The 16956-nt window shown below is 52.6% G+C and overlaps 1 protein-coding gene across 1 annotated transcript in view; it reads right to left on the bottom strand.

Moving 5' to 3' along the window:
- hydin (HYDIN axonemal central pair apparatus protein) overlaps window positions 1-16956 on the bottom strand; it is a 1231368-nt gene that overhangs the window by 173036 nt on the left and 1041376 nt on the right. Inside the window, exons 48-49 of the mRNA XM_038807144.1 lie at window positions 9487-9702; window positions 3562-3764 (exon numbers count right to left, since the gene is read on the bottom strand). Of these exons, the coding sequence (XP_038663072.1) occupies window positions 3562-3764; window positions 9487-9702 (419 nt within the window). The remainder of the gene's footprint in view (window positions 1-3561; window positions 3765-9486; window positions 9703-16956) is intronic.

Here is a 16956-nt window from a genome sequence, read left to right as displayed (position 1 = left end):
CAATTCTCCAGGCCCCGATGGGCCGAGTGGCCGCCCATTTTCGGCCAGTCCCGCCGGAGTGAAATGGACATAGTTCATCACGGCGGGACCTGGCTGGTAGGCCGCCTACCTGATTGCGGGTGGATCCGGCCCGGCTGGCAAGGCGAAAAAACTCCCTGCGCATGCGCAAGAACACGCCAGCCCTTCGCCACCAGCTGGCATGGCGCCAACCACTCCGGCGCCGGCCTAGCCCCCGGAGGTGCGGAGCATTCCGCAACTTCCGGGTGGCCCAACGCCAGAGTGGTTCGCGCCGTTCTTGGCGCCAGCGTCGGGCCACCTGCCGATTGCGGGAGAATCCCGCCCATTGGGCGCGATGCTCCCAGAGAGGGAGAAATCGTAAGGCTGGCGTCAAATCCGGGCGGGTTTGACGCCAGCCTCCCCCTCCCCGACCGGGAACCGATTCTGGTCCCCGGTCGGGGCTAGCATGCCGCCGCCGTAAACTCCGGCATCGCGGGCTTAACGAATTTCGTTAAGCCCGCTTGCCAGAGTTTGCGCCGGCTGATGCGTCACATGACGTCAGCCGCGCATGCGCGGATTGGAAGACTCCAACCCGCGCATGCGCAGATGACGTCATCGCGCATTTACGCGAAACCCGCGCATGCGCGGGCCGGGATGCCCCTCAGCCGCCCCGTGAAGTGATACAGTGGGGCGGCGGAAGGACAAAGAGTGAGTATCGGACCCGCTGCCCGCGATCGGTGGGCACAGACCGCGGGCCCATGGCACCCTTGGCACGGCCGTGGTACTGCCGTGCCAATCGGTGCCATGGTTTTAAAAATCGGCACTTTATGGCCGTTTTTACGAACAGCCAGACCAGGTGTGTTTGCCGTTCGTAAAAACAGCCGTAAAGGGCTTGGAACTCGGCCCATCGGCCAGCTGAGAGTCGCTGCTGGCCGTAAAAAAACGGCGGCAGCGATTCGTATCGGGAGTCGGGCGTGGGGGGGGGGGAGAATAGCGGGAGGGCGTCAGACTAGCATGGCCGTAAAATTTTACGAACCCCGCTATTCTCCGCACCGTCGTGAGTGCGGAGAATTGCGCCCATTGTGTTTAGATTTAGGTAAGCAGGTTATGGGATATGAGTGGGATAAATATGTTGTAATTAATGTGAGGAGCCAGGCCTGTCTGCAGCTTTGCAGTTTGATATAGGTTTGGCAGTCTGCTAGGAGTTTTAAGTTGAGCAGCAGTTTGTACCAAACTCTTCTAGTTTGAGCAGCTGTCTGACAAAGGCAGAAGGATCTGCAGGCTGTTTCTTGAAAGGGTCTCACTCTCTCTTCAAGCAGTCTTTCTCAGCAATCCCTATGCAAGTGCACAGCAAGTAGCCCTGTGGTTGCTTACTTTATTCCTCAGTATCTTTTGACCTGTGATAGGGTTTGCTTAATTGGAGATGGAGAAGGTCTCAGTTTGAAGTAAAACGTGTTTGCTTTTATTTTAAGAATTGTTTAACTGTTGTCATTTGAGAGTACCTTTAAGAAATGGGTGTTTATTACTGCAGTGATGCCAGAGAGTGGGGGGGGGGGGGGGGGGGGTGTGCTGGGCTGTCTGTCAGCTTTTTACTCTCGTTTTAGGCTGTTTGTTGCAGGGTGTGTTTTAGTTTCGTTTTCAGAGCTGAATAGCTACAGTCACAGCCAGAAGGTGTATTAGAGTCTCTCTCTGTAATCTAAAGATTGTAAATCGATCCTGGTGATTTAAAACTAATAACAGTAGTGACTTTAACCTGATGTGCTTCTGGTAAAAGATGTTTTAAGTCTTATGGATGTTAAAAGGAAATCTTAAAGGATTAGTTAGTGTTGTATTCTTTGGGGTTTGTATTTGAATTAATGGTTGCTAAGATGTTCACTGTTTCTTTTAAAAAGGTTAACTTGAGTTCATAGATTAAACATGTTTTGCTTTAAAAAATACTTTTCCATTTCTGCTGTACCACACCTGTAGAGTCGGCTGTGTGCTCCCCATACCACAATCTATTAAAAGTTGTGGGTCAGGTGAACTCCATGATACACTTTGGGGTTCTCTAAACCCTGGCCCATAACACTTTTATTAAAAACACTATTTTCTGCTATGTTAACCTGTTTAATTCTGTGTCAGGTTTAAAGTTTGTTTTAATATAAAACATACCAATTGGTCAGTGGAATCATATAACTGACACTGCAAAGGAGGCCATTCGGCCCATTGAATCTGCACCGACCCTTGTAAAGACCGAGCACCCTATTTAAGCCCACGCCTCCATTTTATCCCTGTAACCCAGTAAGCCCACCTTACCTTTTGGACACTGAGGGGCAATTTAGAATGGCCAATCCACCTAACCTGCACTTCTTTGGACTGTGGGAGGAAACTGGAGCACCCAAAGGAAACCCACGCAAACACGGGGAGAAAGTGCAAACTCTACACAGACAGTCACCCGCAACTGAACACGGGATCCTGGAGCTGTGAAGAAGCAGTGCTAACCACTGTGCAGCCTAATCACTCCTGCAGTGAAGTATCCTTTCCTCAAACTTTAAGAAAATAAGTAAAGTGTTTGGGTTCTTGTTCAGTATCCTAACAAATATTGGGGTCTGGGCCAGGAACAGAGTGTTATAATCAGTCTCAACATATTCATAGTCTAGGAAAGAAAAATACCAGATGGAAATTATTCCCTCCATTTCACTAATTTGACATCTTGGCATTCAACTGCATTTTCAATATCTATAATAATCCTATATTTATCATTAGTTCTGTCAGTTTATTCTGAACACAATGTCCTCCACAGTCTGTTGAAGAAAATGCACTTGAGCAAGGTACCAGACAGTACTGTTGAACTGTACTCAGCAAGAGTCAAAATTTAGACAAGGCACAATTATGGGCGGCATGGAGGTACAGTGGTTAGTACCTGTGCCTCACAGCGCCAGGGACCTGGGTTCAATTCTGACTGTCTGTGTGGAGTTTGCACATTCTTCCCATGTCTGTATGGGTTTCCTTTCGGTGCTCTGGTTTCCTCCTACAGTCCAAAGATATGCAGGTTAGGTGGATTGGCTATGCAAAGTTACCCCTTAGTGGCCAAAAAGGTTAGGTGGTGTTGGGGGAAAGGGTGGTGTGTTGGTCCTTCGTAGGGTGCTCTTTCAGAGGATCAGTGCAGTCTTAAAGGGCCGAATGGCCTCCTTTTGAACTGTAGTGATTCTATGATTATTTATTTGACTCAGTTTCACAGTAGTACCCTCTATCTATAACATTTCTATTATACAGTGGATATGTGTTGTTCTGCAGAGAACTTAGCACCAATAATTGTTTTAATAAATGTAGTGTACCCAATTCATTTTTTTCCAATCCGCCTACCCTGCACATCTTTGGGATGTGGGGGTGAATCCCACACCAACACTGGGAGAATGTGCAAATTCCACACGGACAGTGACCCAGAGCTGGGATCAAACCTGGGACCCCGGCGCCATGAGGCAGCAATGCTAACCACTGCGCCACCATGCTGCCCAATTTAGCACCAATATAACATCAGGAATGGGTAAGCGCTTCAATACAAATGAGGGTGAAGTAACTTACCTGAGAACTTTTAAATCATCTTTGGTAGTTTCATCGAGGCCACTACTACGTTCAGGGTCAGATTGAGGTGAAGGGATACCCATGTACATCGAAGAGCGGGAATCACGGCGAGTTCTTTTGTGACCACCAGACCGACGCTTGTCACGCTCTGACTCTCCTTTGTCTTTTTTAGATTTTCCTCTGTGCTGAACCTGTAGCTCCTCCTGTGACAAAACAAAAATGTTTTGTTTGTGAATCCACAATGATGAAAGACTCTGCAGACCCTTGATGTAGGTGTCCCCAGCAAGGCCAGTATTCAATGCTCATCCCTATTTGCTTGTGGGAAGGTGATGGTGAGCTGCTTTAGTGAAGAGGTGCGGTCTATGTTGTCCCATGCTGCAGCTTCACCAGATTGGTACCTTACTTTTATGTATGACTGGTGTTTCCCCTGGCATGTTCTCCTATCTTCTTCATTTTACCAGGTTTGGACCCCTGTTTTGATGATAATGTTAGAGTGAGGGAAATATGGGGTCATGAGGTTTAAAGATTGTGCTGAAATGTAATTTTGCGGTGGTTGGTCCACAACACCTCAGTGATGCCAGCTGCTGCCAGATGGGTCCCAGGCTCCTGGAAGATCCAATCCCACCCATAGTGAAATGAAAATGAAATGAAATGAAAACTGCTTATTGTCACAAGTAGGCTTCAAATGAAGTTACTGTGAAAAGCCCATTGTCGCCACATTCCGGCGCCTGTTCGGGGAGGCTGGTACGGGAATTGAACCGTGCTGCTGGCCTGCCTTGGTCTGCTTTCAAAGCCAGCGATTTAGCCCTGTGCTAAACCAGCCCCAGTGCAGGTGCAGGCGGAGGCACAGGGATTTTGGAGGGGATGACGGCCGGCTTCCAACACCTGCAGGCGCAGGGGAAGGAGTCCAACCGCCTGCAGGAGCAGGGGGTTGTGCCAGTCATGCATGCCACCCAGGCTGAAACTGCAAGGGTGGCATCCGCGGTGGAGACAATGGGGATGATGGTGTCAGACATGGGTCAGGTTTCGCATGGCCTGCAGCATTCTGTGCAGACGGGGCCCGTGGCCCAGGACACTCACAGGCAACCATGTGCCAGAGTCAGCTACAGATTGCAGTGGTGCTCCTCAGTGTGGCCCAGTCACAGCAGGCCATTGCTGAGAGCGTCGGCGCCATTGCTCAGGTGATGGCCTGCGTCACACAAACGCAGAGGGAGGTGGTGCAGTCCCAGACGGTGATGGCCCACTCCCTGTGCTCCATGGCCGCTAACATACAGACCCTGGTCGATACCAGAGCAGCCATCCAGGACAGGCAGCGCCAGGTGTCGGGGGGGCCTCGAGGGTTGGCGCCCCTCGTATCCCCGTCCCATGGAGAGCCATCGGGCTCCCTGAGGGAAGAGCAGGTGCTGAAGCCCCTGCCGGTGATTCCTGCAGGGGAGGTCCCGGAACACCCCAGCGCCTCGGACTCCCCGCTCCTGTCCCTGGTGCATCTGGTGGGCAGTGGGCAGAACAGGGCGGCGACATATCCTCCTCGGCCTGTCGGTCGGGCGGCCGTCCAGCCTGAGCGGCTGCCACCTGCCCCTCTGAGGCCCGCTCATCTGCTGCAGCCTCCGCCTCCTCTCTGAGTCGCCTCTGCTGACGCTGCCACGGGCTGCATGCAGGGCAGCAGCCCCCGCCATGGCGACCAACATCGTTGGTTGGTGACCAAACATGATAATCTGCAGGGGGTGAGGGGAAATCATGTTATCATGGAGCATACACCCTTGCACAAGCAGCTGCCATTGGCCACATGGTCGCCCCGGGTGGCACCGCGCGCCCGGCCACACATGCCCCCCATCAGGGCCCCATTGGTGCCCCTGCTCCTGACTCCCGTCCATGCTGCCAGGGCCACCATTTCATGGCACTGCCCTCACTGGGGGCTGCCGTCGGTGTGGCCCTGGGTGTTCGCCCCTGGTGGGTGTCGCCAATTGAGTGGGTTGGCAGGGGAGGGTGGCGGCATCCAACCACACAGCCGTTAACCCTGTGTTCACACAGCACCCAGGGAGGGTGGCCAACAAGATGGTTGCTGTAATGGGGTTTTTTGTGTGGACACCGGCGTGTCATGCTCCTGTGCCCCTTCCCCTCCTTTCGCCGACCCTGGCATGGACCCCCCACCCCATAGAAAGCACGGCTGGTGTCCGTTATGGGAACCCACAGTCCCCCCCACTCCTACTCCTATCTTCTCTTGCAGCCATCTCAGCTAACACGCCGGTGTCACGATTTTGTGTAGGTAGTTAGAACCACGCCGTCGGGAAATTGGCCCATCCGGCCCGCTGAATCACTGAGGTCCCAGAAAATCCGTCGTCGGGGCGGATAACGAGATTCTCCAGGCCGCGCGGCGGGCGCCGGAATTGCATCGTGTTGGGGGGGGTCCGGAGAATCTAGAATCAGTGCGAAACCGGCGTCAAACCCGATTTCGCCGTCGGAGCTAATTCTCCGGCCGATCGCGTTTCGGAATTTCGGCACAGTGTCTCGGAGCATCCAGTCCTAAATTCTTCGTTATCACTTGCAGTGGGGGGAAATAGACGAGATCGGAAAATCCCACCCGTGAGATTTCAAAATTCTCCCACGCAGTATGGATTTAAAGTTAAAAACAGAGTTCAAATTAAAAGCAGAGTTTATCTGCTGGGCAAAGGCATAGAAGTTTGTCAATGGATTCTACAATCTAATAATGGACAACCTTAGGGATACCCCTATATAACTTGCCAACTGAATCCTGGAAACTGAATGTAGTGTCCACCATCTGTACTTTTCAGTATCCCGTTTGTTTGAAGGATGTTGACTAAAATGAAGGATGTTATCCAGCAAGTTTCCTTAGGCAGCACCTTTCAAACCCACATCCACTACTACCTAGAAGGACAGAAGCAGTATACACCTGGGAACATGACCATCTGGAGATTCTCCTCAAAGTCGTTCACCATCCTGGCTTGTAAATATATTTGCTGTTTCTTCACTCTCGCTAGGTCAAAATCCAAGAATTTCCTCCATAACAACACTATGAGTGTATTTACTATCATGGACTTTAGCGGCTCAAGAGGCAGCTCACCACCACCTTCTGAAGGACAACTGGTGATGGGCAATGAATGTGGTCTAGCCAGCGATGCCCAGATCCTAAAATGAATTTTTTTAAATGAGCTCAGTATGCTTCCTGCTGGTTCAACTCTTTTATGGTATAAATGTTGAAATCAATAGGATTTTTAGATTCATTGAATTCACTCCAGGATCTCTCAAGGTAAAGGCATAGCTGCTGTAATTTAGTGATGTTAGTAATCCCCTTAATTGGGATAGAGGTATCTTGCTCGGCTCGATGGCTTTCTCAATGATTTAAAATGAGTACCACTGTGGGCCCCGATCAACACATTGGGAACAAGGACCCATTGTGAGCGCTTAGACGGGGTGTTTCCTGATGCTCGCAGCGCCAGAAATTCATGGCTACACAACTCGACTCGCGGTGTACAAGAGGCCTCAGCGGGGAACCCGCAGGCGAGGCCGCACATAGCCCTGTTTTGCACACTGAGGAGCTCCGCTCACCGGAACTCCCCAGTATAGTATTCATTTTAATTTAGAGTACCCAGTTTATTTCTTCTAATTAAGGGGCAATTTAGCTTGGCTAATCCATCTATCTGCACATCTTTGGGTTGTGGGGGCGAAACCCACGCAAACTCAGGGAGAATGTGCAAACTCTACATGGACAGTGACACAGACGTGGGATCGAACCAGGATCTTCAGCGAACTCCCTAGCAGAGTGAAAGATTGGGACGCCATTTTTAAATGGCGTCCTGATCTCAGAGGCCCTTGAAGTAACCACCGGCCCTCTCCCCCAGCCTTTACGCACTATGTGAGAGTCGCTGGCCCTCACTACACCCACCCCCTCCTCCTGACACCTGGGCACATTGGCACTGCTAGCTTGGCACTGCCACCCCGGCACTCTGGCAATTCCCATATGGCACTGCCAAGCTGGCAGGGGCACTGCCAGGGTCCAGGCTGGCAATGCCAAGCTAGAGGATCCCGCAAGAAATACGTTGGGTGCAATGAGGGTTCTGGAGGCCGTGCATAAGTTGCTGAGGGGGGGGGGTCGAAAGATCGGGGTGGCCTTTAAAAATGGTGCCGCGATCTGCAAATACCCTACCTGCACTGGCGAGCTAAGCTCATCAGTGAAGGAAATTATGTAAGTGTGGCCTCGATGGGACAGTCCCTATCGAGACCAATAAAATGGCAATGTAGGTTCCATGTTCGATTCCAGCTTGAATCACTGTCTGTGCGGAGTCTGCAGGTTCTCCCCATGTCTGCATATGTTTCCTCTGGGTGCTCCGGTTTCCTTCCACAAGACTTGCTGTTAGGGAATTTGGACATTCTGAATTCTCCCTCTGTGTACCTGAACAAGCACCGGAATGTGGCAACTAGGTGCTTTTCACAGTAACTTCACTGCAGTGCTAATGTAAGCCTACTTGGGACAATAAAGATTATTGTTATAAAAAAAATAGAAGAGTCTTTCTCGGTGCTGCCCTGCTAAACCTACCTAATATGTGACTCTGGTTTTTGTCCCATTAAATCACACCCTGCGTTAATCTTAAAATCTGTATGTAATTGTTAGCTATGGGGAAGTAAAGGAAGATAGGGCGCGATTCTCCAATATAGAGCCCAAGTGTTCGCGCCATCGTGAACGCCATCGCATTTCACGACGGCGTGAACCGGGCCAGGGTACCACTGATTCTGGCCCCCACAGGGGCGTCACACAAACACAGAGGGAGGTGGTGCAGTCCCAGAGAGAAGTGGGAGATGGCCCACTTTCTGTGCTCCATAGCAGCTAACATACAGACCCTTGTCGATACCAGAGCAGCCATCGAGGACAGGCAGCGCCAGGTGTCGGGGGGGAGCCTCGAGGGTTGGCTCCGCTCGCATCCCCGTCCCATGGAGAAGCCTGGGGGCCATTGGACTCCCCGAGGGAGGAGGAGGTGCTGAGGCCCGTGCCGGTGACTCCTGCAGGGGAGGCCAAATGGGCGCCGCGCTAACCCACACATGTGCAGTTGGGCTGCGCCAAACTGTGCATGCGCGGGGGACTTCTTTAGTGCGCCAGCCCCAACTCAACCTTGGGTCGGTGTCCAGGGGCCGGCTCGCCAGAATGTAGGCCCGGGGGGTGAGGGCGGCCTGCAGATCGGTGTGCCATGATCGTAGGCCAGACCCCATCGGAGGCCCTCGGCCCCCGGTGAAGGAGCCCACACAGGCCACCCCAACCGTTCGCGCAGAGTTCCCGACGGCAGCGACCAGGGGTGAACGGCGCCGGCAGGACTCTGTCGTACCGGCGTGGCCGCTCAGCCTATCCGGGCTGGAGAATCGCCGATCCCGCCGATTCCAGCGGCCCGCAGCCAGCACCGTGCCAAACGCGTTGGCGCAAATGGTGCCGATTCTCTGCACCTCGGAGAATCGTGTGCCGGCGTCGGGGCATCGTGCCGTGCTTGCGGCGATTCTTCGGACCGGCGCGGGGCTTGGAGAATTGCTGCATTGTATCTTAATCCACTTTTTTCATGATTAATAATTTTTTTTCTTATTGCTAAAACTGGTTAGCAGTCCTATAAGTCTCTTCCTCCACGTTTTCCATAAAAAAGTAAAATTTACAGACTTTGGAGACAGGGTTCCATTCTGGGATCTTCCCATCCAGTTATAACATCAACTGCGATCGCAGCGCTCTCAGGACCATACTGGGAGTTCAGTTTAGGTTTTCTGCTCAAGGCTCTGGAGTGAGGATGGAACTCACAGTCTTCAGACTTAGGTGAGAATGTCACAAACTGAACCACAACTGACACATGCAACTCATGTATTTAATATTTGCTATACCAATAATAAGCTGCTTTCACGCAGCACAAACTTACAGTGTAACGCCAGATCTACCTTAATAATTTGGATCACAGGTTCAGGCTCCGGCTCCGGTTCTTTCTTTTCTTCAAACAACAATTTTCCTTCGTCTGGATTAGGTAAAAGCTGGAAACAGCTCAATACATTTTGTCCTGAACCGGGCCTTCGCTCCACAGGGTATCTCATCACTGCAAACAGAGCGGGGGGAGGAATAGGGGGGCCACTTGGACCCATGCCCAGACTATCTAAAATCTATGTAAGAGAAAACAACAAAAGTTAACTCTCTTTAGATGTAATAAAAGGAAATATATCAATATTTAAAGAGTGAACATCTTGTTATTATTATTGGGTTGGACCTATTTGGGGCAGCACAGTGGTTAGCACTGCTGCGTCACAGCGCCAGGGACCCGGGTTCAATTCCAGCCTTAGGTAACTGTCTATGTGGAGTTTGTATGCTCTCATCGTGTCTGCGTGGGTTTCCTCCGGGTGTTCGAGTTTCCTTCCACAGTGCAAAGATGTGCAGGTTAGGTGGATTGGCCATTCTGAATTCTCCCTCAGTGTACAGGCGCCGGAGTGTGGCGACTAGGGGGATTTACACAGTAACTTCATTGCAGTATTAATGCAAGCCTACTTGAAACACCAATAAAGATTGCTATTATATTCATTTTGTAAGGCAATGCATTGCTTGTGCCAATTGGGTACAACACTGTTCCACAATCCCTAAACATCTTAACAAAATTTTGAAGGCTCTGCTCTGCTGTCGTATATTAACAACGTGCATTTTTATAGAAAAGTTTCAAGCAACATTATAGAGGCATGAGAAAAATTACACCAGGCAAAATGTGCAGAGGAGAGCTGGAAATGAAAAACAAAAGTGGGGAAAGAAAGTATGTGGAAAGATTAGGAGGTTGCATAAAAGGGAAACTAACTGTCTTATAAGAATGAAAAGGTGGTCAAAGTAGGTGGGGGTCAATTTGAAAAAAAAAGATCTTTTGGTGGAAACGGAGGGTATAACCAGGGAACTAAATGAGTACTTTGCAGGTGTCTTCACTGAGGAAAAAGATGCTGGCCTGAATTCACCACTGCCTGCCGCCGGTAGCGAGATCCCAATGCGGCAGAGAATTGCAAAATCGGGATCGGCACTGGGCATCGGCGGGCGGCAATCCAAACGCAATTCTCCGACGCCCCACTTGCGGTGGGATGGAGGTAACGCACACGTGCCAGCGGCAGGTTGTAAATGAATGCATATGGGCTTTAATGATCCATTTGCATACAGTTAGTAGGCCCAGAACTATTCTCCGTGCCCTCCGTGATTCTCCGCTCCCCTGGACTGGGAATTACGTGGGCAGAAATTACAACAGGTCTAACCAAACATGATGGCTCTCACGATAGGCCAAGGGAGTAACTCCTTAAGGTACTTTTTAAGGCAGTGCATTCTACATAGTAAGTGCATTGCTTCTAATAACTTGATGGCCCTGTATGCATATTCCTGCTGCTTTTTCTTAAACATATTGGAATAAAGAATTACAGCATACATTAAATGGACCAATTTTAAACTGAGTGAGTCTATACGTGCACAATTATTTGAAGGTTGCAAAACATGCTTAACTGGCTGTCAGAAAGAGAATGGGGAAATACTGAGTTTTATTAAAGGGGCATAATGTACGAAAGCAAAGAGGTTATGCTAAACGTTTATACATTGGTTATGCCTCAGATGAAGAAGTGCTCAATGAAATTTCAAAGAAGGTCCCTGGTATTGAATTATATTCCTCCAGAAATAAATACCTGGGGCGGGATTCTCCCATACCTGGCGGGGAAGGGGGTCCCGGCGGGATGGAGTGGCGTGAACCACTTTGGCACCGTCCCGCCCCAAAGGTGCGGAATCCTCCGCACCTTCAGGGGCTAGGCCGGCGGCGGATTGGTTTGCGCCCGCCGGCGTGGAAGGCCTTTGGTGCCACGCCAGCCGGGGCCGAATGTACTCTGCCGGCCGGCGCGGGTCCGCGCATGCGTGGGAGCGTCAGCGGCTGCTGACGTCAACCCCGCGCATGCGCAGGGGGGGTTCACCTATGCGTCGGCCATCGCGGAGGCTGACACGGCCGGCGCGTAGGAATAGAGTGCCCCCACGGCACAGGCCCACCCACGGATCAGTGGGCCCCGATTGCGGGACAGGCACCCCCCGGGCCAGATGACCCCACGCCACACCCCCCCCCCCCCCCCCACCCCCCTCCCGCCAGGACCCCGGAGCCTGCCCGCACCGCCAGGTTCCGCCGGGAAGGGACCTAGTCTAATTTACGTCGGCGGGACTGGCAAAGAACCAACGGGACTTCGGCCCATCGCGGGCCGGAGAATCGCCATGGAGGGGCCGCTGTGAATGGACGCCGACCGGCGGGGGGCGGGAATCTCCGGTGCCGGATAATTCGGCGGCCGGCGGGGACGGGATTCACGCCGCCCCCGGCGATTCTCCAACCTGGTCGGAAAATCCCGCTCCTGTACTTTATTTGTACGTTTTATTGCATTGCTAACCTGCATGGCTGTTTCTAATGATTTGTAAACCTGCACTCTGTATTGGATCTCTTTGATCCTTACTCTTCAGACCCCTTTGGGCAGGACTCTCTGGCCCCACCCACCGGCAGAATCTTCCGGTTCTGCCGAAGTCAATGGACTTTTGGCTGGCTTGCCACAGCCACCACGGGGGACCCGCAGTGTCGGAGCTGGAAAATCCGTGCCCTTATTTTTCAAAGAGTATGTGGCCTCTTTTCCTCCTCCAAAAACACACCATCTCACACTTGGCTATGTTAAAATTAATTTGCCACTTGCAAGTTTATTAATATAAATTTGAATTTTCTCAGTTTTCCTGTCATCAAAAATCCATGCCAATCTTTCCCGACACTCCATATTTGAATCTTTTCAGTCAGGTTTCTGACAGCCACAGTACTCATGCAGCTCTGATCAAAGTTACCAATTGAGATACCCTCAATTACGACACAGGAGAGAAGATTGGTAATTCAAAGGCTTTAATCATCTGAGAACTGAACAGCAGCTGAGAAGTGTGCTCATCACATGCTGCCGAGTGAGCCTCATCTTATATACCGTTTCCTGGGGGCGGAGCCAGAGGCGGAGTCCCCCAGGGTTCCAAGCCCGGTCTTAAAGGGCCAATGCATTAAAGGTAAGGTACCGTTACAGCAGCTACTTATAACATTTTCATTTCATTTCATTCATCACATTCACCCCCTGTTTAAAAAAAAACGCATAGTCCGACAGGGGTGAAGTGGAGTTATAAGTTCAGTCTTGTGGGTGGTTTGACCATCCGTGCTGACTTTCTCCGCTCCGGTGGTGGTGCCGTGGATACGGTCGGTATAGATGGTGGTATATCAGGGAGCACGGTTGACTGAGCCTTTGCCCGCCTTGGAGCGGGGGGGGGGGGTATCCGGGGTGACTAGGGTGATCGGTGCCGGCGCCGGGGCTGGGGGGGCAGGGGGCGCTATGGGGGGGGGCACTGTCGGGGTCGGCAGTCAGTGCGGGGAGGGGAGTGTCGGTCGGAAGGGGGGGTCGGTGGGGAAAGCGTCGGGGTCAGTGGGCGAGCCAGCGATTGCCAGATCTCGCAGGGAGACAGTATCCTGCCTGCCGTCGGGGTGCCCGACGTAGGTGTATTGAGGGTTCACGTGTAGCAGTTGGACCCTCTCGACTATGGGATCCGTTTTATGGCTCCTCACGTGTCTCCGGAGTAGGACGGGTTCCGGAGTCATCAGCCAGGGTGGAAGCGAGACCCCAGAGGTGGACTTCCTCGGGAAGACAAACAAACGATTGTGAGGGATCTCGTTCGTGGCCGTACAGAGGAGCGACCTAATGGAATGTAGGGCATCGGGTAGGACCTCCTGCCAGTGGGCGATTGGGAGACTCCTTGACCGTAGGGCTAGAAGGACAGCCTTCCAATCTGTCGCGTTCTCCCTCTCCACTTGCCCGTTTCCCCGTGGGTTATAACTCGTCGTTCTGCTCAAGGCGATGCCCATGCTGAGCAGATATCGACGCAGCTCATCGCTCATGAACAATGTACCCCGGTCGCTCTGGATATAAGCGGGGAAACCAAACAGTATGAAGATGCTGTGCAGTGCCTTGATCACGGAGGCCGAGGTCATATCGGGGCAGGGAACAGCAAAAAGGAAGCGGGAGAACTCATCGATCACGGTGTTGGAACCAACAATTCTACGGACACGTGCTTGTAGGATTAGAATAGCGGTTTTAATATATTTACAACAGAGCCAGCCTGTTAGCCGTTGAACCTTCGGTGAACTGACCGGCTGACCCTGTGGCACTGATCTTTATACAGCAGCTCCCGGGGGAGGAGTCCTGGGAGGAGCCAAGGGAGAAGCCCAGTACAACTCTCGAGTATTCCCAGAGCTATTCCCCCTGGTGGTCAGGTAGTGCAACTGCACTTACAATATGACACATATATATACAGATTATAATCCCGTGTGAATCACATCCCGTGTGAATCACATTCACCCCCTGTGAAAAAAATCGAGTCCAGCGGGGGTGGTGGCTCACAGAGTTAGTCTGTCCGGTGGATGAATTGTTCTTTTCGATCTGCGGAACACCGGGGTTGCAGCCTCTTGCGGTGGCTGGGTGGGTGTTGAGAGCTGGGGTACGATGGCAGACTCCGGGGCGGGTCTTGTCCAAACTTTATACACCTCTGGCTCGACCGGAGACTGGGGGCGGGCTGGTTCTGGCGCGTGGAACCGGTGGGGTGAGCTTGCGGAATCGGGGGCGCGAGGGGGCGGCAGCATAGGGAACAGGGTAAGGGGTTCCTCAGTGGGGGTGGAGGGGGTCTGGATCCAGCGGGTGCCAGGTCCCGAAGGGATACTGTGTCCTGGCGACCGTCCGGGAACTCCACGAATGCGTACTGGGGGTTGGAAAGGAGGAGGCGCACCTTTTCAACAAGGGGTCAGTTTTGTACCCCCTGACGTGCTTCCTCAGGAGGACCGGGCCTGGCGTCCTCAGCCACGCCGGAAATGAGACTCCCGTGGTAGTGCCACTAGAAAAAATGAAGAGTCGCTCGTGAGGGGTTTGATTTGTAGCTGTACAGAGGAGGGACTGATTGCGTCGAGCGCGTCTGGGAGGACATCTTGCCATTGGGAGACTTGGAGTTTTCTAGACCGGAGGGTCAGCAGGACGGTCTTCCACCGTCGCGTTCTCCCTCTCCACCTGCCCGTTCCCCCTGGGGTTGTAGCTGGCAGTCCTGCTCGAGGCGATGCCCTTGTCGAGCAGGTACTGACGCAGCTCGTCGCTCATAAAGGACGAACCCCGGTCGCTGTGCACGTAGCTGGGGAAACCAAACAAGGTGAAGACACTATGCAGGGCCCTAATGACTGTGTGGGAGGTCATATCAGGGCATGGAATGGCAAAAGGGAATCGGGAGAACTCGTCGATGATGTTGAGGAAATAAATGTTCTTGTTAGTGGAGGGGAGTGGCCCTTTGAAATCGATCGCAAGGCGTTCAAATGGCCTAGAAGCCTTGACCAAGTGGGCCCTGTCTGGTCTGTAGAAGTGCGGTTTGCACTCTGCTTTTACCTCCTCGTTGGATAAAGGCAGGTTTCGGGCTCTGATGTAATGAGTGAGCCGGGTGACCCCTGGGTGGCAGAGGGCAACGTGGATGGCTTTCAGATGGCTGATCTGCGCGCTGGCGCATGTCCCGCGGGATAGGGCATCCGAGGGCTCGTTGAGCTTCCCCAGTCGATATTTAATATCGTAACTATAGGTGGAGAGTTCAATCCTCTACCGAAGCATTTTATCATTTTTTATTTTGCCCCTTTGCGAGTTATCAAACATAAAGGCAACCGATCGTTGGTCGGTGATGAGGGTGAACCTCCTACCTGCGAGGTAGTGCCTCCAGTGACGAACAGCCTCCACGATGGCTTGTGCTTCCTCCTCAACTGAGGAGTGTCGGAGTTCTGAAGCGGATACGGTACGGGAGAAAAATGCAACGGGCCTCCCTGCCTGATTTAAAGTGGCTGCTTGAGCTACCTCTGAGGCGTCGCTCTCAACCTGAAAGGGAGTGGATTCATCCACCACCCGCATGGCTGCTTTGGCGATGTCCTCCTTGATGCAGCTGAAGGCCTGGCGCGCCTCAGCAGACAGGGGAAATCGTGTGGCCTTAAAGAGTGGGCGGGCTTTGTCCACATATTGAGGGACCCACTGGGCGTAGTATGAAAAGAACCCCAAGCACCGTTTGAGGGCCTTGGGGCAATGAGGGAGGGGGAGTTCTAAGAGGGGGCTCATGCGGTCCGGGTCTGGGCCCAGGACTCCGTTCTCCACGACGTAGCCGAGGATGGCCAGTCTGTTTGTGCGGAAAACGCATTTCTCCTTGTTATAGGTGAGATTTAATTTCTGTGCCATTTGGAGAAAACGGTGGAGGTTGGCGTCGTGGTCCTGCTGGTCATAGCCGCAGATGGTAACATTGTCCAGATATGGAAACGTGGCCCGCAGCCCGTACTGGTCTACCATTCGGTCCATTGCTCGTTGGAACACCGAAACCCCGTTAGTGACGCCGAAAGGAACCCGGAGGAAATGGAAGAGGCGGCCATCGGCCTCGAATGCCGTGTAGTGGCGGTCCTCCGGGCGGATTGGGAGCTGGTGGTATGCAGACTTCAGATCCACCGTGGAAAATAGCCGATATTGGGCGATCTAATTAACCATGTCTGCAATTCTGGGGAGGGGATACGCGTCTAGGAGCGTAAAGTGATTTATGGTCTGGCTATAGTCGACGACCATGCAAAATTTTTCTCCGGTCTTGACGACCACCACCTGAGCTCTCCAGGGACTATTACTAGCCTCTATGATCCCCTCACTGAGCAGCCGTCGGACCTCCGATCGGATAAAGACCCTATCATGTAGGCTGTAGGGCCTGCTGCGAGTAGCTACTGGCTTGCAATCTGGAGTGAGATTGGCGAAGAGAGGAGGGGGGGGGGGGAGGTGCGCAGCGTGGCTAGGCTGCAGATAGTGAGTGGGGGCAGGGGCCCGCCGAAGCTGAGGGTGAGGCTCTTGATGTTGCACTGGAAATCCAGGCCAAATAAGAGTGGCGCGCAGAGGTTGGGCAGGACATAAAGTTTAAATTTAGGATAACTAGCGCCTTGAATTGTGAGCGTAGCAACGGTGCGTCCTTGGATTTGGACTGAGTGGGAGCACAAAGTGAGGGCGATAGTTTGGCTCACCGGAAAAATAGAAAGCGAACAGCGTCTTACCAGCTCTGGATGTATAAAGCTCTCGGTGCTCCCAGAGTCAAAGAGGCATGGCGTGCTGTACCCGTTGATCTGGACCTCCGCCATCGAACTTCATAGGTGCTTGGGGCGGGATTGATCTTGGGTGACCGCGTTGAATTGCGGGCCTCGTGGTGAGTGCCCGGGGAAGTCGTAGTCTTCAGATGAGATTTCTGAGCATGCCGATGCAGATGGGGCCCGTGGATCGCAAGTGGTGAGCGGCGAGGAAGATGGCGGCCCCCATGAGTCGCAC

The sequence above is a fragment of the Scyliorhinus canicula genome, chromosome 9, assembly GCF_902713615.1.
Source record: "Scyliorhinus canicula chromosome 9, sScyCan1.1, whole genome shotgun sequence".
Classification (NCBI taxonomy): Eukaryota; Metazoa; Chordata; class Chondrichthyes; order Carcharhiniformes; family Scyliorhinidae; genus Scyliorhinus; species Scyliorhinus canicula.
Note: the sequence above shows the minus strand (reverse complement) of the source record. Positions and strands in the feature narration are given on the sequence as shown.